Raw genomic sequence first — 24,820 nt, 5'->3', positions numbered from 1 at the left:
TTATCTAATAGATTATCAACCCATTCAAAGTAGGGGTTTTTTCAAATATAAAATAATATTTAAAAATATTTACACTTTAACAAAAAATTCTAGAAATACAAAAACTTTTGAAACTTTTTGCTATAAAATGTAAATATTTTTAATTTTTTTTTATTTATAAGAATTTCTCTTTGAAGTATGCTTTTATTAAAAAAGATTTAAGTAATTACTAAATATGAAATTGAAATTTTAGCCCATTTGTTAATCATTTTATTTTTGGTTTTCCAAATTTTTTTCTTTATTATCAAAATTTTCACTAATAGTTTAAAAAACCAAGGTAACTTTTGAGAACTAAAAAAAATACCTTTCAATAATTATTTTTATTTTTGAAATTTGGTTAAGAATTCTACCTCTGTACTTAATAAAAATGCAGTAAAATATATGGATGAAATAAGTTTAATTTTAGAAAAGAAAAATAAAAAACCAAATGACCACTAAATGGGATTTAGGATTTCATAATATAAACTTTTCACCCTTATCAATTTTTTTTAAAAGATTAAATATATAATAAAAACCTAATGGATATAAAATTGAAAAGATAAAGTTCAGAGTATTAAACACAAAATTAAAAGATACTTCTAAAATTTGGAGATGTATAAAACTAATTAACCAATATTGAGCAAAAAGAAAATAATAATAATAAAAATAAAATAAAATAAAAATTTCAAGGACAAGCACATGCCTTGAGTCCTTGACTAAACCCACCCTTTTTCCCCGCTTCGACGCCCTTCTTTCCTTCATCTCCTTCATCTCTCTCTCTCTCTGTGTATCCAGCCCTGAGTTTGACCGGTTTACGAACCGCCAATCCATCGCCAGTACGGATTAAGGATTCGATCTGTTCTCACTTCATACTTTTCCGACCTTGTCTTTCGACGCAGACCGTTTCTCTCTTCCCCGTTTGCTTCTCTATGCTTTCTAATTCACCCTCTCGTATCAAATCTTGATCCCAATTGTTCCATTTCATCTTCTAATTTTGGGGCACCCGCATCACAAATGCTTTGCTGAGTTAGCTTCAGTTTTCTCTCATTTTCTCTCAGATCTTCTTCTTCAATTCTCGGTCAGATTCTGGGTTGCTGCGTGATTAGTGTGTTTGCGTTAGCTGTGTCTTTTTCGCTGTTTTGGAAATGGTGGGTTCGGACACTTCACCTGGTTTTCCCTCGGCGCCTCAGCCAGCGACGAATTATGGTGTTACGAAACCGATTTCTCTTGCTGGGCCGACGGATGCGGATATTCAGCGTAATATCGAACTGGAGAAGGTGGTATTTTTTTTTTGTTTGGTTAAATTTCAATTATTTTGGTGGGGTTTTTTTTTTTTTTTTTTTGGGTGTCGTGTGAAATTCCAGTAAATGAATTGAATTTCAATTTTATGTTGTACGTATCGGTAGTTCTTGATTGACTCGGGGCTTTACGAAAGTAAAGAAGAAGCTGCGAAAAGAGAAGAGGTTCTGGGCCGCATTGACCAGGTGCAGACCTTGTTCACTTCTATAGTCTTTTATTTATATTCTTTATGAGAATATTGGACTTTGTTCTCAATCCCATCTTCAACAAAACAGTGTTCTAATCGTTGACGCAAATGAGATTTTAGTTTATGATTATTATTATTATTTTATGATATGAACTTCTTATCCTTAGCCATTATCTTTTTATTCTAGATTGTTAAAAATTGGGTCAAACAATTAACCATCCTAAGAGGATACACAGAGCAGATGGTGGAGGATGCAAATGCTGTAATTTTTACTTTCGGGTCTTATCGTCTTGGGGTAAGCATAATATTTGATTCAATTTTTGTGGGTAAAAACGTACTTTTGAGTTTGACATTATGTAACTCTTCGTAGTTTTCTTGTATGTAACTCTTCGTATTCCAGTTTTCGAGCCCCCATTTCTTGTTTGACATTAGGTGCCAACGATCTTTTCTTTCTTGGAAAGTTATGTTCTTCCTGTATTTTTGCCTCTTTGGCATGTGCATTGTGTTCAAATATAGGACTTATAAGTATCCAAGGATGTGGCATAAAATTAACCATATGACAGGTACATGGACCAGGAAGTGACATAGACACTTTGTGTGTTGGACCATCTTACGTCAATAGAGAAGTGAGTAGAATAAAATGCTAATATTATCAATTATATATAAAATGCCGATGCTATCAACAAGTTTTTTTTTTTCCACCACCTCATTATGGGATTCAATTAAAGCTTATTCTTTATCCGATAATTTGTTTGTTTCGCATGGAGGACTTCTTCATCATCTTGCATAATATTTTGGCCGAAATGGAAGAGGTTGCTGATCTTCAACCGGTTCCTGATGCTCATGTTCCAGTAATGAGATTCAAATTTCTGGGGATATCAATTGATCTTCTGTATGCGAGCATTTCCGTACTGGTTGTTCCAGAAGTAAGTTTACTGCAACTGTATTTCTTTTTGTTATGCTGCTGTTGTCGATCATGAGATTTCAAACTACTGTGTGTTATGTTACTTCCCTCTCTACATTTGTCTTAATGGCGAATATTCCCATAATTCATGCAGAATTACCTGGCTTATAAAAACCAATTGCCAAACTTTGTTATGTGAATAACCATGATGGCACTTGTCATTATTCATACGGAAATTTTTTGCAGTTTTATTTATAGTTTGAACCATTCCTACCAGCTTTCATAAGTTCATTGTACCCTCCAGTGCTGTCACCATCTTTTCTCGCTGTGCATATCCAGTGGTTGAGCTGTATAATTTGTTCCCCCCTTCCCCGACAGCTATGGTCTTGATCGATGTTTCAGAGATTTCTTTCTTCCATGTTCTTTTATTTTATTTTATTATTATATGGCTAGTGGCTGGGCAGACAAAATTCACTCCCGAGAGCTAATTTATACCAAAGGAGTTTCTTTTTTCTCTCTGACTCACATTCCTAACATTTTTATTCTGTCAAGTTAGTTTTGTTACCTTGAGTTCGTGTAGGTGCATTAATTGTTCATTATGTCTATGTGTGTATATGTGTTTGTTTAACATTGATCAGGTCATACTTTTTTGCACACCCCTTTCTGCGGTAGATTATTTTTTAAAAAAATAAAAACAAACATGTGTATTCCATCATGAAACAAAAGTGAACAGCTTAAGGGCAAGGGGTCGAGAAAATCCCTCCCCAGAGCACTTACTAATTGTTTTCCTACTACTATTCCCCTTTTTCCCAATCTTTTGGACTGTTTCTATTTCCCACAAATTTTCTGTAATCTATTTAACCATCAGGACCTGGACATCTCTCATGGATCTGTGTTGTATAATGTTGATGAACAAACTGTTAGAAGCCTTAATGGATGCAGAGTTGCAGATCAAATTCTAAGACTTGTTCCAAACATTGAGGTGAAACACCTTTTGAGCCCGAGTTGTTTTTCTTTTTCCATAAACCTATTTCCTGATTTTTTCTGTAACATATAATTGTAGCACTTCCGTACAACACTCAGATGTTTAAAGTTTTGGGCCAAAAGACGGGGTGTATATTCAAATGTAAGTTGTAGTATCATGGACTTTTGCCTCTTATTTTCACTTTTATTTTTTATATTTCATATCTCATATTTCACTTTTATTTTTGTTTCTTGTGTAGATCACTGGGTTCCTCGGAGGTGTAAATTGGGCACTTTTGGTTGCTCAGGTATGCCAGCTTTACCCCAATGCAATTCCAAGCATGCTAGTTTCTCGTTTCTTCAGAGTGTACACCCAGTGGCGTTGGCCAAATCCTGTAATGCTATGTTCAATAGAAGAGAATGAACTTGGATTTCCTGTTTGGGATCCTCGTAGAAATCCACGTGATCGATTTCATCTTATGCCAATAATAACTCCTGCTTACCCTTGCATGAACTCTAGCTATAATGTCTCAACTAGTACTCTTCGTGTTATGATGGAACAATTCCGCTATGGTAATAGCATCTGCGAGGTGAGATTATTTTATATTTGGATTCAAAATAGTCTAAATATTAGCCTGCTCTTGCTAGAATTTTCTCTTACTTCTCTTTGTGCCTTACAGGAGATTGACTTGAGCAAAGCCCAGTGGAGTGCTTTGTTTGAGCCATATTTATTTTTCGAGACATACAAAAACTATCTGCAGGTGGATATTATTGCAGCAGATGCTGACGATTTGCTAGCTTGGAAGGGATGGGTAGAATCTCGCTTTAGACAGCTTACGTTGAAGGTAAATCTACTAGCCTTTCCTGATTATCTATCTGAAGTTGGAGAGTCTTTCAACAGCCTGATGTATTCTACTTTTCCTTCTTGCAGATAGAGAGGGACACCAGGGGGATGCTGCAGTGCCATCCCTATCCTATTGAGTATTCTGACATGTCCAAGCCATGTTCTCACTGTGCTTTTTTCATGGGCTTGCAGAGAAAAGAGGGATTAAGAGGTCAAGGAGGCCAGCAGTTTGACATACGTGGAACAGTTGATGAGTTCAGGCAAGAGATAAACATGTATGCCTTTTGGAAGCCAGGGATGGATATCTATGTTTCTCATGTACGGAGGAAGCAACTGCCCACCTTTGTTTTTCCTGATGGACACAAGCGAGCAAAGCCATCCAGGCATGAAGGACAGCAAGCTAATGCAGTTTGTGCTGATATGCACCAAGATCAATCTGGGATCACTGAAAAGGGGAAAAAAAGGAAAAGTGATCATGAAGAAGAAGAGACAGAAAAGAAACAAGCCCTTATCAGTCAACCAGCAGAAGAATCTCCCATGCATGAAACTAATGGTGGTGGATCAGATGGAAAATTGCTGAGTTTGAAATCTATAAATACAGATTGTTATTCTGAGGTTTGGTCATCTCTTGAACAGCCTTATTGCAGAATGGATACTGTTAGAAATGGCACGGATATTCCAACTTTGACCAAGGAGACTAGTTCTACGGGGGATCAGGTAGAGCTACTAGCTAAAGAGATGGAAGGATCTTCCTCGAGGAAGGAGGTGTCTGATCTATATAAAGGCAGTCTTTCAAAATCTGAGGAAGCTTTACAAATTGGAATGAACGGGGAAAAGGTCAAGGGCTTAGCATCAAGCATGAGTGGAAATGCACAGACAGTAGCCATCAAGACTTTTCTCCATTGGACAAAGGATGTTGGGAGGATTGACTCCAAGTCAGCAAATACATTTGGCCAAACAACAGGGGGTGAGAGTACCCAAGTTGACTTTCAACCAAATTGCAATACACATAACCTTAGTTGCAAGGTGAGTGACTGAGTTTGACTACGTTGGATTACAAATCATAGCCAATGGCAGTAAGAGAAGTGGCATTATGGGGATAGTGAGTTGGGTATTTGCAGGGCAATGATAGCAGGACGGATCCAGACTTGGCATTGGAAAATGGCTCTGTTGTAACTGGAAGAGTGTCTCAAAATGGTCAATCTAAAGAGTTGGAGGTTTGAATCCAATTGTTAAATTACTTTCATTTTATATATCTACACAAACTATTTTATAACTAATTATGGTGCTTCCACCAAGGAATCTAGGGTAAGAGGTTGAGATTTTAATTGATATCAATCAGCAGAATAGAAGATATAAACAAATTGCCGGTTTGATACCTTAAATATATATATTTGCCAGAAACCAACTCTTGTTGTTTCATTCTATATCTCTTCGCCATGCCTTTTTCATTTGATCCATAATTATTGGTCTATTTTCCTGTTGCATTTTAATTATCATTTTGTAATGCCAAATTTTCGCACAGGCAATCTTCTGACTGGTGCACATGTGGTGGCAGGTCCTGCACCACTATACGTGTTATGTTACCAGTAACTGTGCTAAAGAACCCATTTCTGCTCAAGTTTTCCTGCATTACCTTTTTTCTCCTCATGAAAATCTCTGCCTAATTAGTATTTTCTTTTTGAACTTTATTCTATAGCCGAAGATCAGCGATCAGGCAGTCACAGAATGGAGTTAAATCAGAATCTAAGCAAAATTCTGGTAAAAAAGAGTCTTGGGGGATCTGGCTAGAAGGCATGTGTATTTCAAATCGATGCAATTTCTATTAGATAAAGGATTATTTTTCTGAACCTGGCTAAAGGGCATGTGCTTTTTTCCATTCATTAGTATTTAAGTTGCCTAATTATTATGTTTATTTTAATCATCTTCTCCTTATGTTGCTTGTTTGGCTCTTTAGCATCCTTTGAACAGACTGAATCTGAACCTAAAGGCTTGTGTGGAGGGAAAGTACTGGATGCTGGATGGGTTAGGAGGTCGGGAGCTAACCAGCATTTGGTAAGTATCACCTCAATTACTGGCTTTGATTATTGATATAGATGGTGTTCATCATGTATGAACCTGCGGAGTTGGGGAGGAGTCACGTGGCTTGGTGGCGGGGGCATATGGTTCAGCTCCCATATGCTGTTTATTGTCCTTAAAGATGGGAATCCGGAGAACTGCTGTTGGGGGAAAAAACCTTAGATAAGTGCAGGCGATGCTTTGATGAATCTGGTGCATTTCATGTTTGATGCCTGGTGTTGGAACTGTCACAGCTTCCCATTTTTAGAAGATGGGAGATTCTTTATGAAGGAACTGCTCATGTGGTCGTTTCTGGGGCGAATCTAGTCTACACTTCCTGGACCTTCAATCTTACAGTTTAACTATATTGAGTTTTTGACATGCACATTGTACGGAGAAAGTTCTCATGTTTTCTTCCATTTTATTTCTCTTTTTTTCTTTCTTCTGTGGGGATGGGGTGGGGGAGGAAAGGGAGAGAGAGGGGGGAGGGTTGCTTACTTATACTTGTAGTTAGACATCACGAGAGAGTGTCGGGCAGTCAATTTACTGTTGTCTGTACATCTCACATGTGCTGTGCAGTGTTCTTTATGAAACGCTTTGTAGTTTATGAGGATTTTTCTTCTCTCCTTTATATGATACAAATTGCATTTAAGTTCAATATTTAGACATTACACTTGAAAATTAAATTGATAAATTGAGTACTGCAAGATTCTTTCCTTCATTAAAATGAACATTTCCAATTCCTTTTCCCACTACATCGATAAAAGTTTTTTTTTTTTTTTTTTTTTTGGGGGGGTGGTCTTTGCAGCAATTTTATCAATCCCCTACCTCTGCTCGAGTATACAAACAGCCATCAAAATGTGGCACTAATTTTCCATAAACAGTAAGGATATTGTTGATGTCATTGAGGGGTGCCAAGGAGGGGAACAGCATCAAATTCAATGGCATGCTTTCTCCTATCACAAGCTTCTGAAGGGCTGCATTGGCGTAGAATATGCAGAACTTCCTTCATCGAAGGTCGTATTTCAGGTAACGTGCTCGTACAAATTAGACCAAGTTTGAATAGAGTAGTCATCTCTTCAAAATTGCATGGGTTTTTTATTTCCTCATCAAGAGCATCAATAATAAGCTTTCCCTCACTATATTGCTGCCATGCCCATTCTGCTAGGCTTGTGTGCTCATCTCCACAGTTAGGTTCCCTTCCTGTTGTAAGTTCCAGGAGTACAACCCCAAAGCTATAGACATCAATCTTCTCATTGACTTTTGTTGTGTAGGCATACTCTGCAATAGAGATAATGGAAATTTGTCAAAACTACATTTAGAAACTCTCTATGAACATAACATGTTTATTATATCTAGTTATGGAGATGGAACCCCCTCTATTTGGCTAAGAAAAGAAAGATCAAACTATTTTAAACATGAGCATTTTTGTTTAACATAGATTTACTAAAAGAAATAGTTTGGGAGGCAGGCCTATACAAATGAAAACTGTAAGTGATGTGGATTTATATGATTTGTGATGATCAAGGACCATATTCTTTCCACAGTAATCTTGGATGAACTTACCTGCAGCTATTATATAATTTGTGATGTTTAAAGACATTGTCTTTTCCAAGGATGTGGTATGAACTTACCTGGTGCTATGTAGCCGAAAGATCCTGCTATTGCAGACATAGTGTGGGGCTCTCCCTGCCTGGCCAGCATCTTAGCCAGCCCAAAATCTGCTATCCTTGCCTGGAACTTGCAGTCTAATAAGATGTTACTCGACTTCACATCTCGATGAATGATTGGTGGAGAGCAATCGTGGTGCATATAACTGAGGCCTTGTGCAGCTCCAATAGCAATCTGCAACCTCCTCGGCCAATCTAAGACATCAACAAAATCCATTGGAGCAACTGTTAACCTTTTCTTCTTTTTATGAAGCCACCTATCTAGGCTCTGATTTTCCATGTATTCATAGACTAAGAGCTTTGAATTCTCATTCCAGACACAGCATAGCAACTTCACTATATTTGAATGCCGAATTGAGCCTAGTATTTGAACTTCTGCTTGAAATTCTTTCTCAAGTTTGTGATCTAACTTATTGTTGTTCCAAATCCTTTTGACAGCAACATAATTACCAGCATGGTTGATGTCTATGCAGTACACTTTGCCAGATCCACCACTTCCGATCAGATTAGTTTCTGTCAAGTTTGACAAGATATTCGTTTCTGTGAAGTTCAATCTCTGGAATGAAGTTAGCTTCCATGTGTCAGGGTGGCATCTTTCATCCTTCTTGCAATAACTTTTATATAGGAGGGAAATCCAAAGTAAAGCAACTATGAGCAAGGTAACAGTGAGAGCTAGAATGAGGGGAAGATACTTAGAGGATTGATCTTTTGAATCTCTTTGTCTAGAGTAACAGCTCGGAAGGTCAAGTATACCGCTGGTGGTACATAGTTTGGGGTTGCTCAAGAAACTTCTTCCATATGCTATATTCTCGTACACATCTGGGATTTTCCCTGAAAGCTGATTGGAAGACAAGTTGAGGGAAGCCAGTCTTAAGTGGCCAATTTCAGGTGGTATTTCACCTGTGAAGTTATTACCTGATAAATCCAGGTAAAGGAGGTTAGGAAGAGAACCCAGTGCTGCAGGAATATGGCCTGAAAGTTCATTTCTTGAGAGATTTAGAGTATTCAATGATTTCCACGAACCAATTGTCGATGGAAGTTGGCCCGAGAGTCGATTGCCACTCAATACGAGTGTGGTAAGATGAGGAAGACTTGTCAATCCATCAGGGAACATACCAGAAAGCAGATTGTTGCTTGCCTCAAACACGATCAAGTTTTGCCAAGCAGACACATTTGGAGGAATTTGACCCCAAAATTTGTTGTTATTTATCGTGAGTCTTGAGAGATTCCAAGATAAGCTATTTGGTAACTCGCCTGAGAATGAATTTCCATCTAACATTATGCTTGATAGATTGAAAGTAGTCCAAAGACCTGGAGGAATTTCGCCAGAAAAGTTGTTGTTTGAAAGCTGGACTGTACGTAGGGTCCTGCAATTTCCAAGCCCTTTTGGCAATTCACCACTAAGATTATTGGAAAAAGCAACTACTCCCTGTAAGACACTATTTTTACAGAGATGTTCAGGCAAGGAACCACTTAGTTTATTCATTGAAACCTCCAATGCTTCCAAATTTGAGTGCAGACCCAACTCTTGCGGCAAGCCCCCTGTTAAGCTGTTGTTGAATACACGAAAACCTTTCAGTGTAGGTATTAGGCCTAGACTTCTTGGAATCTCACCAGATAAGTGATTTGCAAACAAGTTCAAGACCTGCAACTTTTTTAACTTCCCAAAATCCTCAGGGATTGTGCCGCGTAAATTGTTTGCAGAAAGGTCAACATTGAGTAAATTTGATGCTCGGATTGACTTGGGGATCTCCCCGGACAATTGATTTTGGTAGAGAAATAAGTTGCTTAAATTCTGCAAAGAGAACAACCCAGCAGGAATAGAGCCCATCAAGTTGTTACTGGATAAATCCAAGTGTTCAAGACTCAAAAGATCCGAAAAGCTTTCTGGGATTTCACCTATCAAATTGGATTTTGTCATCCACATATACTTCAACTTCTTAAGTTTCTTGAATTCTTGTGGTATTGTTGATGGGACAAGCAGAGTGTTGTACGCCATGCTCAAAATTTCAAGATTGGACAAGTTACCAATTTCAGCTGGCAATGTACCATTGCATTGAGTTCTATAAATGTTCAAAGTTCTCAAATCTGACAATCGCCCTAGCGCTGCTGGAAAATTGCCTGAGAAGTTGTTGGCGCTAAGGTCCATGTATTGCAGAGTTCGAAGTCGTTCGATGTCTTGGGGTATTGGACCCCCAAAATAGTTTCCTGAAAGATCGAGATATTTGAGCTTGGAACAGTTGTATAGAACTTCTGGGAACTCACCAATGATATAGTTCCATGAAAGATCAACCACGCTGAGATTTTGCAGGTTACATATGACAACTGGGACTTTCCCAGTGATATTCTTGTTCCTCAGAGAGATTCCAATGACCCTACCATCTCTACAGACGATCCCAGGCCAACCACAGGGTGAGGACGAGGCGTTCCATAACCAGAGAGAGGGTGGATTCCCCCATTGTGCCCTGAGATCAAGCAAGATGGTCTGGTCTACATCGACAGTTTGTGAAGTTACATGGAATTGTATGGAGATGAAGTAGAAGAGGTAAACAGGGAGCAGGGTTGTGAGAAATGGCAGTGAAATTCTGGACATTTTTGGATGCTTGTTTCTAATGGTTATTTTGATAGGATTGGTTTTTGCCAGAAAAATAAAGACGATGGGAAAGATGTAGAACTGTATATGAAAGTAGATGCTTTGGTCCCATTTAGTTAACATATAATCTTTAAGACAGTCAAAGGTTGGGGAGCTTTGTTCTTACACGGCACAGCCAAAGTCCAAAAGCTGGTAATTGTATTCGGGTTCTTTACCAAACTCATGAATGGTTTTGACATGATTGTTACTTTTTAAATACGGATATTCATATCCTCGGATCATGAACAGTTCTGTTTCTTTTTAAGTTTCTCTACAAAGTGTCCTACATTCAAGTAACTCAAAATTTCTTTACTTTCACGAGATATTGGGAAAAAAAGTATGGGCATGTTTTGGTGTGGCGGTTTTGTAACGGTTAAAATTACTTTATCATGTTCAAAATCACTTCCAAACATGTGTTTGATAGATTTTTCTGCTTTTGCCAAGTTGTGAATCTTTAACCTTTTACAAAATGAAAATTCTTAGGCAACTAGTTTGTTACTAAAAGATTCGAAATCAAATTTGATGCTACAAAAATTGCAGTCTAAAAGTATAGAACCAAACATTAAATTGACTATAAAATGACTAAAGACATGTTTGAGAGTGATTTTGGACAGTTTCATTGAGAAAACACTTATGTTTATCTTGAATCGGAAATAAAGATTTATTTACATAAATCTGAATTCAAAACTTTTTTTTTTTGTTGTTGATATGCAACAAAATATCACTTTTGGCTGTAATTCTTACAATAATATCTTTTTCTTTTTTTCTTTTTTTTCTTCTTTTTTTTTTTTTTGAAATTTTGTATGAGAAACAACTTGAACAGGGTCCTGAATCAAAAAAAGGAGATGAATCTTCTTTTCCTTGTGATACTATGGTATTCTAATTTGACCAAAAGTTGAAGGGAAATCAACTTTGTACAGTAGGGTTGCCCCATGTTTCCTTTTTGCTTCTATATCAACAACCATGGATTGCTTGGTGAAGCAGAAGATTTTGTGTAGTCTCTGTTTTTGACTAAGCTGTCAAATCACTTCACATTAAATAATAAGATATCAAAGATTGTTGATATTAAATAATGTAAAATGTGGCCACATTCAATTATGATACTGTTTAATGTAAGATATGAATGCTTTATTTTTTTTCTTATATAGTTATTTTAAGGTTGAAAATGGGTCCCTCTAAAAAAAGAAAAAGAAAAGAAAAAATTGGGTTAGTTGTTTACAATAGATCCTATCACTGCTGAGGGCATTGTGGCTCTGATTGCTCCCCCACCATCAAACATTCTTCAACAGTTCAACTCCACCCAACCCATCCACCCCAAAAATTAAATTTTGAGAAAATTATCTTTGTAGTGTCTAGAATTTAAGTAATAGGTTTATTTAGAGAATTTTTTTTTTTTTTACATTTTAAATTTTCATGTCAACATTAAATATAGTCAAAATAGGTTAGAATACTATTTTGGTCTACATACTTTGAAATTTATTCAATTTTAGTTTCTATGTTTCCAGTCGTCCAATTTTAATCTATGTACTTTCAATAGATCTTAAATTTAATCCCTAAAAGAATATGTTCATTGATCGAGCTCCAAGAATGATTTTTGCAATTTTTTTCTCGTCATTGAAAGTTTATTATGACTTCTTTTCACATGATTTTAGTTAGTGTCATATGCTAAGCTAATGCATTGAAAAGTACATGAGATAATTCAGAAGAGTATAAAAACAAAAGCTTTGGAGTAACACAATATCTGGACCAAATTTGTTTTAACTTAATAAATTTTAATAAATTATATTACTCAATCCTTTCAATGATTCAATATATTAATAATGTTTCTCAAAATTTAATCGTGTGAACTTAAGGATAATATCTAACCATTAATCTATATTTGTTTGTTTCTAATTTTGACCTTGAGGATGAGAGGAAAGATTTTTACCTAGTTTTATTTGTTTACCAATCAATTTGGAATGGTACCTAGAAGCACCCAATATATATATATATGTGCAAGTTGTGATTTTGCCTTTTAAGATATGATCCTCAACATTGTTGACTGAAGTGGTGGTGGATCACCTAATTATTTTATAATAATGTATTTCAAGTTGTATTATTATTATTATTTGGAGTATTTAAGTGTCATATTCTTATTGCAATCGAAACAACAACAATAGTTATATCGAAGGTTTCATTTTCATAGAAGCAAGTTTAGGAGTTGTTTAGTGAACCGTTCTTTTCGAGAGACGATTTCATATGTGACATGATTAACTTATCTCTTGAAGAGATTTATATTCACCGACGAAAATAATCTTTTGGATATTTATTTTGATTATGCATTTTAATTAAAACTCTAAAAGCAATGTGGTAAATTCAGTTGTTACTATACTATTAGGTAGAGTTGAAAATATGGACTATCACTATCTTATTTTAAAGTACTTTTACTTAAATGGAGTTGGTACTCAAACATCTTTAAAAGATCCACTTATCTATAATCAGTAGGCTCTAGAGTAGGCGGTTCATACTTAATTTAATTAATTGATGAAAAATTAGCATTGATTTATTGAAAACAAAGAAAAGGAATATAATCATATTCTAAATATAAAAATTAGTGGCCATAGCCCATAGGCAGGGAAGTTACTGGAGAATATTTATTTAAACAAGGTAGTGCACATAGTGCTAGAGTAAGAATCTTCTCTTATGTTCAAACGCACCCAATTGTTTTAAGATGTGTTTGGGGTAAGGACTATCTTAAGATTATAATAATCAAGGACTATCTTAAGATTATAATAATCATCTCTTGTTACAGTAAATACTATTTTGTATTTACCAATTAACTACAATCAACACTATTTCAAATCCCCATTTGCTACTTTATTTACTATTTGTTACAGTTTTTTACTATTTTACATTCATCATTTTTTTAATCTTTGCTAATGTTTACTATTTTCTTCTCAAACTAAAATAATTTACACTTTAAACACATACTATTATAATCCAAACTAAAATAATCTATACCCTAAACAAAGTTATTATAACCCAACTATAATAGCTTATGACCATAATAACCAACTCTTTGCCCCAAACGTCCCCTTCATTTTTATTTTTAATTTTTTTAATATAATAGGTGTATTAGATTTGAACCATAGATGTAATGTCTCAGGCATAAAATTTGGAATCTGGATAGTTCCGACATTCTCCTACGACCTAACAATATAGGATTGCTCCAAACTATGTGTACTTAAATTTGGAGTTCCTATGAATGAGCCACCAAAAAGGAAGGTGTGTCGTGTTAGTATAGATAATGACTCTCTTAACCATGTTTTCATATCTCCAAGATCTCTCTCATTCGAATGTGATCTCGATTCATTCATGTATCACTAATACATGTTGTACAATCGGTTAAACTATACTCTCTTTGGTTGAATTGCTTAACTTGCTTCCTTTCAAAGTTTGAAAATAAAATTAAGTTTGTCTTGATTTAATTTCATTGTCGAAAGTATAAAGTATACTTAAAAAAGGTATAAAATATAAACAGATGAAAGGGAAATCGTCAGAAATAGCATGTTTAAGTTTTTACTTTACAAAATTAGCATCTTTTTTAAAAACTCATATGAATAGTTTTTCTCGGTCCATCTCGGACGAGATTGACCACGAGATTTTAATTAAAAGATCAACTTTTTTCAACTTATCAATTGTTTAGAGCTTTCTCGGTACATTTTGTCATATTATACAACGAGATTATGTGCATCCTGGTATTAGTCCCGTGCAAAATAACACCGAGATTGTATATATTTGAGTTTTCTTAGTGAAATTCTGACATAATTTACACTGAAATTTATATATTTGAGCTTTCTCTATGGAACATTTGAGCTTTCTCTATGGAACATCGGGCAGAATTAACACAGAGATTTTATATATATCCCAAATCTTACCTTTTTTTTTTTTTTTTTTTGTAAAATTTGATATTTCCTAAAATTTAAAAATGTTGAATCAATTTGGAAAATCTTTTGATAATTGGAAGACCCGTTTGAAATTTTGGAAATTCATATAATTGTGAAAACATAAATTATGTTAAAAATTTGAAAAATTACGTAATAGTTTGATATAATATTTAATAAACATAAATGAATTTGGTGAAAAATTGAAAATAATATAAGATTTAATATAAGATTGCAAAAAAAAATTAGCAAATCTCGTGTGTAAGGAGATGTACCAGGAAGGTCCAAAACAACCGATACGTTAGAAAAAGTTGATTTTTTAACCAATTTTCGATGGTCAATCTCGCCGACCGAGAAAAATTATTTTTACAAGTTTTCAAAAGGGAGATTTTCAAAAATAGAAAAGGGAAAAGATTACACAAAATAGCAAAATTTTAATCTTATTTGATAGGGGCTAATAGAAGCCGATAGAAATCTATTAGTATCTATTAGTGATAGAAAATTATAAAAGTCTATTGCTAATAGATACTGATAAAGTTTATTGGTGTCTATCATTTTACTATTTTTGTAAATAATTTGACATTTTTTTTATGGATGAAAATTTTTCTTTTTAAAGTGTGCAGATGAAAATGTTTTTTTTGTGATTCTTTCTCAAGATCAAATTAAGAGGCTTTTCAGGTGCCATAAAATGTGTGCCATGAATATAAAAATGAGAGGTTGATTATCCCCACAAATAATAATAATAAAGAAAGAAAGAAAGAAAGGAAAGAAAAAGATCATTCAAAGAGGATATTTTTTATAAATACAAGAGGCTATATATTATTGCAAAAATATTTAGGATAACCTCCTTTAACTTTTAGATTCTGATTTATTTCTAGAATATTGTACAATAATCTTTTTGAATAATTAATACCGAATAAATTCAATTGAAACGAAATATCACCCACGTCCAAGATTGGAGATTCTTCAAAATTACTTTTATTCTTGTTCTTAGAATTTTTTTAAAGGAAAAAACAACAAATTGGTGAATTTTTGTGATTAAAGTTATTATTTGTTAAATAAGTTATCATTCACCTGACTTCCACCAATAAATTCAAAATGATAAACTAATGATTCTTTTTTCTTTTTCTTTTTTTTTTTGAATTTTACAAATGAGGAACAGAGACACGAAAGGTTAATAAATCATAGGACACAACAATGATCCATGGAGAGTGGTCTTTCAACTAAATATTAAAGACGTTGGTTCTTCGAACATGGCAATCAGTATGCAACAAAATTACAAATTCAAAGGAAAAAAAAGTCTAAAATAAATTTAATTATATTGATACCTTTAACCTAAATTTAATGGTGGTTTTGAATTTGATTGGATTTTGGTTAAGAAATCGTTAGGTAAAAGTTATTTTTGCAATTGAGAACTTTTTATAAGAACCTTTGCTTTGAAGCCTATGGGGTTTGTATTTTAGAGGTGGGGCTAAGCGAAGGAAACAATTACCAAAGTGTAGAAATTCAGTTGGTAGATTGAGTATATCTTTTTTTTTTAATCTTTTAACCTTTATAAGGAGAATGGTTCAAATTCTTTTTTGGACTTTTTCCTTTTTCTCTATTTTTAATTTCTAAAAATGCCCTTTCATTTAATTATGTTTATGTCTATATTGGTTCATAATGATTGATACTTCTCAATTTTAGCTATTTTCATTTTAGATTCAACTTTACATTTCAATGCGTTTCAATTTAAAAATTTTGAATCAAGAGGACAAACATAGCCTAAATGGAAGTTATTTATTTATTATCTCACACGAACAACTTTCAAGATACCAATTTGAGCATCGCTACCCTAATTTTAGGAACCAAACCACCTTATTGAACTAAGGAAAAAAAGGAATGTAATATATGCATTATATTTCAGTAAAAAGATTATACCTTACACAATAAATGTATGGTATAATTTAGTATTGTTATATACCCCTATTAGCATATTATTAATACCTCTACTCTTTTTGCTGGCAGAACTTTAAATTATATAAAAAAAATCCTAAATTTTGTTTTTGTTTAAAAAATATCTTTATTCTTTCCAAAGTTCAAAGCAACTTATAATAGAAATTCTTGATCCAAATTTCTATTATAATTTATAGATAATCATCACACCATTTCAAGTCCTTACTTCCAAATCATGAAGCTTTTACAAAAGGACAAAGATGGAACTTAGAGAGAATAGTTTACATAATTTAACCATTTTTTTTTTTCTGAAATAGTCTCACTTCTTAACATTGCCCTACAAGTGAGAACAACCTAAAGATAAACTTGAAACAGTGAAGCATAAATATGTTTTAGGGGGAAAATCCCTTCTAGAACGAAAGATTCCATAGGATAGAATGAAAACAAGATATTTATATATAAATTTTTTTTCTTCCTATTCATTATTTTTATGAATATTAACGAAATATGATCAACGTAACACAAAACTATGCACGTAGATTGTGCTGTATTTGGATACATATATTTTGAAAAAAAGTATAACATGAGATTTAATTAAAGAGAGAATTATATATATACATTAGAAAAGATTGTGTATTTTGGACAAAATGAAAGCTGTAGGCTCATTCGCATAATCTTATCCAACTTGGTGTCCTCCCACGTTCTCAACCTTTCCCAGCTTGTCTAACTAGCTAAAAATAGAAACAAACGCATATGCATGAGAAAGAAAGATATATGTAATATATAGAACGAGAGAATTTAAAACATTAAATTAACATTAAATTGTTCCGAGTCTCTGAATGTTGAGGTAGATTTCAATTATGTTCCTAGACTTTGAAACATTTCATTTTTATATTTGAACTTTGAAATTGTTTTGAGAAAATAAAATTTCAACTAAAAATAGATGACAAAAATTGATGTGATAGTTGTTGTATAAAAATTAGGAGACGTATGTGATATTTGCTTACAACTATATAGAAGATTAAACATTAGTCTCATTTCATTTTATCAATGAAAAGAGTTGTTTCCGTTAAAAAAAAAAAAAAAAAAACTATATAGAAGATTAAAATTATTGTTGTTTTTCGTTTATTTCATCTAAAAAAAATATCATTAAAATCATTTATATAATTAGTTTTTATATATTTATGTCACACATGCCTTTTAATCTTTACACTAGCCGTCGTGTCAATTTCTAGGTTAAACTCTTTGACGGTGCTTTGTGGAATGAATTTCAAAGTTTAAGGATAAAAATGGAAATATTCAAAGTCTAGAACAGAATAGAAACTTACTCCAAAGTTATTTGGATTATTTTGTCAAACTTCACCAATTTCTAATATTAATGAGAGTAGAAAGAAACCTGGAAATAGGTATCAAGCTTCTTCTTCAGAATTTCATGCTCTTGTTTCACTTGCAGGAAACTCCCTATGCATCTATAGAACAAAAGGAGGAAAAGAAAAAGGAGTTAACAAGTTTAATGATTTGTCGCTTGTCAAAATATATGAACTTTATAATATAGTAATATAGATCATTACCCTTCAAGATTTCCTGCCAAGCAGAATTCTCTAAACTGTGAACATGCATCAGTCACCCTATTGGCTCCAATGCTAGCAACAAATTAAAGTGAATTAAAACAAGGTTCTTAAACAGTAAAAGACACTAGCACCATATATCTTTGTCATGAAATAGACCTGCGTGACACATGGAGGATTTAACTTTTCATAAAAGATAAAATGACGTCATCGTTGAACCAATATTCCAGAACAATCAAATGCACCCTCACATAGATTTATCAACAATCAATGAACTACCATAGAATAGTTTCTTCCAAAACATGATTACTCTCTTCCCATTGCTATTAACGAAAAAGGTTATAACTTGTGGTGAATTTCATACTAGTATATATGTTAATAAACATCCCCAGAGTTCGTTAAACAAAATTAATCAATTCTAAAGTTAGCGCGATTGATTAATGATTATGTACCCTGCCCACCTGCCCCCATTGGCTAATCTTCTACATGAGGATCATGAATTTACCTTGAGCTACTGCCCTTGAACTGGTGCATGTAGTTGTCAAGCTTTTCAAAATCCATAGGCTTACTGACCCTGTAAAGCCAGTAAAACAGTAGGCTTTAATAAATGGTTTTCCAGAATGATTTTGATAATGTTAAGGCTCTATACTCACATGGTTTGTTCAATGCTCCGTATGAGTCTGGCTGAATCATTGTAGAATAAAGACACAATTTCTTCAGCAAAATTTGGGTTAGCGTCATCTTGCAGTTCTTCAAGCTGAGTGAATTGTTCACGATCAAGATAGCCCTGCAACAAAGGATTGTGTCTGGTTCAACCATTTATGATGGAGTAAGTCATTTGTCAATAAATTTGAAGTAAATATAACTAAATATTCACAAATTTCAAGAAGAGAGATGATTCAAAACCGATGGAATATCCATATGGACGTGAATGCTAAGATTCACAAGAATCATGACAACTGGCCTAGTATTTTATAAATTTAGTTTGTCTTATTCCTGGTCTGCTGATAATTTATGCTGGTCCAAAACCTAGAGTACAACTGTAGTCATCCAGTACTTCTATGAACCAATCAACCAAGAACCAGCTGAGACCTTTCACTTCGTGTTTAGTCCATCTCACCAAATAAATTATGCACCGATCCAGAACTTAAATCCTGGAGAAACAACTTGAGAATAAATAACAGTTTATTCTTTAACCAAATGTTCAGAGGCTTGTGGTTTTACTTTTTACTTCACTCTCAAATGGAAGATTTCGATGGCCACCATAGCATGATAGCACTATTAGAAACAAGTTCAATTGCCAAATCTAGTCCGTCCCAAAATAAAGGACATGAATATGTGCTCAGTTTGGCTCCTATACGAAGGAAAACTGGTTCTTGATCGGCTTATGCATCATAAGGCTAAACCTGCCCTTCAAATTAGACACAAAGCTTATGCACTGTACGGAAAACCATGAACCAAGGATTCTCCAACATGCTTAATGCAAAGTACAAGTTATAACTGTTAAAGAGTACCAACCGCACCATGTGAAAGACACAAGAAAAGTGAAAGAACTTCCTGAATTTGAAAATAAACCTGCTCAAAAAAGCACTTCTTCGTGTAGGCAACTTGACGTTGCAAAAGGTTTGAGTCCATCTTCCCAAAAAATGTAACAGATTTTATGGAAATAAACAATAGACAAGCTGAGAACTAGATTTAAGTCTTTTGCCTTCTTTGATTGATACAACAATATGCCAATCGAAGGTATTTATAGGCTCGCATGAAGTAGAAGTACAAGATAAAAGGATGCAAAATAGTTATCATCCCTAAATTTTCTTCTTTTGCCATTGCAGTTTAAATGCCATATGCTACTGTTTATGAGCTCAATCTCTTGAAGCCATAACGAAACCAAAAAGTGATGATTCAACCAATTTATTGAAAAGAACATTTAAAAGAACAATCCAAACTCTATGGATAAAAGAGGAAAAGAAATAAAGGCTCGCAACTACGTGTCAATCAAATTCTACGCTTACATGCTTATAAGAAATACGGAACCAAGTGAATAAAGATTCCAAATGATAAGTTCTAGGAAGCAGGTGCTTTTAGGGTGTAATGTTACACAAACTGCAGCAGATTTCTTTTTCCTTTTTCTTTTTTCCCCGGAGAAACTCCCAGTTATCCTACATTTGAAGCAATGGCTCTGAACATCCTCAATTCACCAAAAACAGAAAGATACCAAACGAAAGGAATCACATCTTTTCATGTAAAATCTAAGCATCCGCATGCATAAAAAAGGGAGTCAGAATAATACTGTTAATTTGTTATTATATTTGTGACAACAATGAACGAGCTAATGGTCCAAACACCGTGTGGGAATAGGAGTCAACTCAATAATGACTGGTTTGCCAATGTGAAAATAAGCAATTTAAACTACCCACTGAATGAAAATTGCCTGGAACCTCTGGCCAGTTACTATTCATAAAGCTGCCCCCATACAAGAAGAGCATGTTAAATTAAAACATTAAAGTAAACAGTAAATCGGCTTCCCATTCTAAGAAGTATATGAGAACCTTTTCAGCTTAACAAAGAAAATGTTATTTGGTGCAGAAGATCGAGAACAAGCAGATATTAAGATCAACTTCAACCTTAGGAATCAGAGTGAAGGGGCCCAACTTGGAAACACCCTCATCCATTAAACATAAAACAAGATTTAGTTCCCAGCCTAAACATTGGAAAAAGTGCTCTTATATAAATAGTCAATTCGTCAAATATGTACAAGAAATGCCCTTTTTCCGAAAGATTGATTGTTACAATAATTCATAGATTCTTAATAATTCTGGTTAACAAAACTTGCAAGCAAAAACATCAGAAGATAAAGAATGAAGGAGCTACAAGGGGGGCAAATGATTGAAATAGAATACTACCTTTAGGCTAGCAGATTATGGTCCCCTCCACACCTCTCTCTGTCGATATTTGCTGCGTCGTTGACATCTTAGCAGTGATTTTTGTAAATATGTGGTCACATTCCCTCCTTTGCAAAAGCTGTGGGTGCGCTGAATGGGATTGAGAATATGAATTAATGTGTTCCCCTCCTTTCTTCAGCGATGGGATTGATATTCTTCATTATCAGTCTACCAAAATTGATAAGAATCCCAGCAAGGATATGATAAACCCAACACGTAGTGCAGTGTTTGTGTATAAATGAAATACATGTTGTGACAGGACTAGAATAAAAAGAAAAATAGGGGAGAAGATATTATCTAGAGCCTGAATAGCATTTAAGCAAAAAAGGTGCCACCTTTTCAGTTTTCCATCCCCCACCTCCTAAAATAAAAAGTAAATAATAAAAAATGAGTATGCATAAACCCACCTCATAAATGTCCCCTGCCAATCACATACAATTTTCATATTTGTACTGTAGCAACAAAATGATGAAAGGAAGCAAGATATCTCATAGGCCCATAATTTTAATCATAAAGCTTCTACAGCTATGCCCCACATGTCACATGTAATATGTGCTCACATAGCAAAACCCACTCTAAGCATGTTGATTAAAAAAAATTTTCAGCAACAACTTACATCCTATTATGTGCCAAAGAAAATTTTGTACCAGTGTAAATACTGAACCAAAGAAAACTATGAGCTGAAAAACTATAATAGCCAAATTGATAGATAACAGATATAAAACCTGATGCTAAGAACAGAAAACATAAAACTTCCTATATCATTGAAGAAGAGACAGAAGCATTAGAAAATAATTTGTGGGGGGTAAGTTTGCTTTCTCATCAACAATGTGCTCAGTGGTAGAGTCCAAGACTTGTGGGTGGTGTTAGAACATCCAAAAGTAAACTTTAATTTTAGTATCATGTTGATTGTTCTTTATTATTCCAGAAGCATTTATTCTGTTCATCCCACAAGAATCCAATGGTATCATGGAAATTAATGGGTAGCATCCACAACATTTTTGCTAGTTTTGGAGCACCTTCGGACAAAGTATCATCCACCTAATTTGAATCAAACAATTTATTTGAAAGGAGCCAAAATTGTGGAAATGGGTAAGAGACATCTCATCACTTGTTGAAAATCACAAATTACATGACACAAATGGATATATTATCAGAGGGGTGGCAATCATGTTAACTATTATCAGCATCATTATTACAGTGTTGTATATGCAACTGGATAGCCACGAAGAACTAAGAAGCACGGATACGGTTACGACAAAAACATGGATGACATGTCATTTTTTTAAAATTTAGGATATGGACACAACGGAGCACATTTATTCAAATACACATTTGTTAAATATATATAATTTTTATACTAGAAGGAAATTCAAAGTCAACGAGTTTATGCTTTTATGTGCTTAAAGAGTGAGTTCGGTGTATTTCGCTTTCAAAATTTATTGATTCTTTTCATGTAAGTGCCTATTTAGTATATTTAACAAGTGTTTGATGCATGTCTAACAAATATTGGACCTACTTTGACTTTTTACAACTAGTTCTAATACATCTATTGAACTAACAAGTGTTTGAGATGTGTCACACATGGACGCATTAGCCAAACTAAAGTGTTCATGCTTTTTAGGATACCCATTACATGAGAGTGCAAATTGATTCTACAACAAGTAGAGACTGAAACTCACTACATATGCTGATGCATATATTAAATATGTGTCAATCAAGCAAGGATTAAAATATCGATGTCAATATTGATATCGAAATTTCAATGTTACAAATTTATCAATGGATATAATCAATAAAATATCGATATCAATGGATATTTCTATAAATAAAAAAATAAAAAATTACTTAAATTAATATTTTTTTTTAATTTCCAAACTCCGAACTAAGTATATATATATATATTAATGTTTTATAGGTTCTTATAAAAGATATTGAAGATGTTGATTAATCCTTATTATCGATGTTGAACCTTCCGATTTATCGATACATCAACTTACTGACGGATATTTTAATCCTTGCAATCAAGACATATATTAATTACAGCTTTTTAATAATACCAAACCTATTGTTTCCTGTTGGTAACTTTGACCATTGGACCAATAATTATGTCAAAAATCAATAATATATCACAACTCAGTGATAAGGCTACAGTTTTTATATTCTCGGCAACGCTGAATGGAAAATTAATTTTCTTTTATACAGTGAACCACATTTCCATCAACAAAAAATAATATTATGACATACTATTGGCAATTGGCATAGATATTTTCCATGGATAGTGACTGGATATTCATCAGTATCTACAGCAGAAAGTATTTGATATTCTAATGATAAATAAAACTTGTCTTAATAATAAATATCCTCTCCCTTTCCGCCCTCCACACAAGGTAGTCACTGGGGACTTGGTGTGCAAACTCAAACCTCATTTTGTTATCAATGTTTTATCTCTTTTAATATTCTTTTTCCGTACTATAACATGGTTTATATTAGGATAGAAGTGAAAAAGGGAATCTTACTTATGGACCCAAGTATTTTACTCAAATGGATACTAAAGTTTTGTCATTGATCCAACTAACTTCTACAAGTGAATATGATATTTGTAATTTTCTGAGTTCGTCAAAATATCAAATGACTGTAACATTTTATCAATGATTTTATATGTATTAGTCACAAATATATTTATCAATGTCGACCCTTAACTCCTTGAGACCCGCCGATGATGGCTGCATCATCAGAACAGTTAGTCATGAGACTAACTAAACGTACACATACATATCATAGAAATTACTGCAAGACTACATGTACAATTGTGATAAAAAACTTGTACACTTACAACTTTTTGGAAATAATTAGAAACAAATTCTCCAGCCTGACCAAAAAATATATATAACTTGAGATGATCTTAGCATGTTACTCAATTGCACAATTTGGGGAATGAAAACTATCTGAAAACCTTGGAGTTCTTAATGCCAATAGTGGCAGGACAGGGGAGGAGGATCAACATTTTTGGACGTGATTGTTGTCTTGATTATTTAAACAATGTCCTTGAGATAATTTTTTCTTTTTCATTTTGGTTGATCAATTATACAAACTAAGTTTAAAGAAACGCCAAAGGTAATTAGGTGATGAACAAAATATTTACTTCCCTAGCTGATGGATGACACCAAACCCATAAAGACACAGTAACTGAAACGCTATGGACCTTCCAAAAGAAAATTGGGCATCATGTTTGAGCCTATATTCCTTTAAATTTCTGGATCTCTTAATTTTCTTTCTTGCTTGTAGTTATCCTTAACCTCCAAGAGAATGGTTAGTCCTATTCTGAGTTCCAAACATATTGATCAAGCGTCCTATAGTTTCTTTTGACATGAAATGCCGCTAATAAGTTTCGATTTCCATACAGAAAATTTCAACATCGTCGAACTCCAATTATACATTTTAGTTAAAGTAAGAACTGAAATCATTAGAAACATTAAGCATACACTCTATTCAAATACTACGTCATCCTCATCCAGCAGATACTTCAAATCTAAAGTAACAAATCAAGTTCTAAGTTAATATGCAGTCTGGTAGAAAGGGGAGTTACTTGGCGCAGCAGATTGAGCTACCGAAATCGGCCTGGAAAATCGCCTCTAGCAGTACCGATTGATGATCGAAAGCGTTCTCTTCGTATCGTATACCTCCTCCCTGAGAAATCCAGGCCATTTTACCTGCATGAAATTTGATATGAAGTTCTGTGATGTTGAAGGGAAATTCAGAAACGTGTCCTCTTCCCAAATATACAAAATGGGGCCATGGCACTACATGTTTATTTTTGTTATTAAGTTGTTTTTATTAGAATAGCAACATAGTTATTTAGATTTCTTTTTCTGTA

General features: G+C 33.9%; 3 protein-coding genes across 15 annotated transcripts; 1 reads left to right on the top strand and 2 right to left on the bottom strand.

Annotated features, from left to right (window-relative positions):
- Positions 1-719: 719 nt before the first annotated feature.
- LOC120075298 (nuclear poly(A) polymerase 4-like) lies at positions 720-10,843 on the top strand. 12 transcript variants are annotated; one of them, XR_016529102.1, is made up of 15 exons: positions 720-1,295; positions 1,425-1,502; positions 1,692-1,799; positions 2,068-2,130; positions 2,272-2,430; positions 3,277-3,390; positions 3,472-3,534; positions 3,632-3,961; positions 4,052-4,216; positions 4,303-5,241; positions 5,337-5,432; positions 5,915-6,009; positions 6,173-6,270; positions 7,082-7,302; positions 7,890-8,315. XR_016529102.1 is itself a non-coding variant. In XM_039028539.2 (12 exons), the coding sequence occupies exons 1-12, from the start codon at positions 1,164-1,166 to the stop codon at positions 5,951-5,953; spliced, it is 2,286 nt and encodes a 761-aa protein (XP_038884467.2). In that variant the 5' UTR covers positions 720-1,163; the 3' UTR covers positions 5,954-6,931. The 12 variants fall into 12 exon arrangements, 3 of the variants coding, with proteins under 3 accessions (XP_038884467.2, XP_090168886.1, XP_038884464.2); XR_016529103.1 differs by lacking the exons at positions 7,082-7,302; positions 7,890-8,315 and adding an exon at positions 8,382-10,843; XR_016529106.1 differs by lacking the exons at positions 7,082-7,302; positions 7,890-8,315 and adding an exon at positions 5,741-5,804 and having other exon boundaries at positions 6,173-6,931.
- LOC120075297 (kinase family with leucine-rich repeat domain-containing protein) lies at positions 6,973-10,788 on the bottom strand. The gene is made up of 2 exons (XM_039028535.2): positions 7,908-10,788; positions 6,973-7,554 (listed from the first exon to the last, which is right to left on the bottom strand). The coding sequence occupies exons 1-2, from the start codon at positions 10,657-10,659 to the stop codon at positions 7,175-7,177; spliced, it is 3,132 nt and encodes a 1,043-aa protein (XP_038884463.2). The 5' UTR covers positions 10,660-10,788; the 3' UTR covers positions 6,973-7,174.
- Positions 10,844-16,884: 6,041 nt separating the features above from the next.
- LOC120074989 (histidine-containing phosphotransfer protein 4-like) lies at positions 16,885-19,767 on the bottom strand. 2 transcript variants are annotated; one of them, XM_039028117.2, is made up of 6 exons: positions 19,577-19,767; positions 18,655-18,788; positions 18,507-18,575; positions 18,005-18,076; positions 17,830-17,902; positions 16,885-17,160 (listed from the first exon to the last, which is right to left on the bottom strand). In XM_039028117.2, the coding sequence occupies exons 1-6, from the start codon at positions 19,634-19,636 to the stop codon at positions 17,110-17,112; spliced, it is 459 nt and encodes a 152-aa protein (XP_038884045.1). In that variant the 5' UTR covers positions 19,637-19,767; the 3' UTR covers positions 16,885-17,109. The 2 variants fall into 2 exon arrangements, with proteins under 2 accessions (XP_038884045.1, XP_038884046.1); XM_039028118.2 differs by having other exon boundaries at positions 16,885-17,164; positions 19,577-19,761.
- Between the last annotated feature and the right edge of the window lie 5,053 nt (positions 19,768-24,820).

Source organism: Benincasa hispida, chromosome 4 (genome assembly GCF_027475165.1).
Source record: "Benincasa hispida cultivar pf3 chromosome 4, pf3_genome.v1.1, whole genome shotgun sequence".
NCBI classification, from domain to species: domain Eukaryota; kingdom Viridiplantae; phylum Streptophyta; class Magnoliopsida; order Cucurbitales; family Cucurbitaceae; genus Benincasa; species Benincasa hispida.
This window is presented reverse-complemented; position numbering and strand designations above follow the sequence as displayed.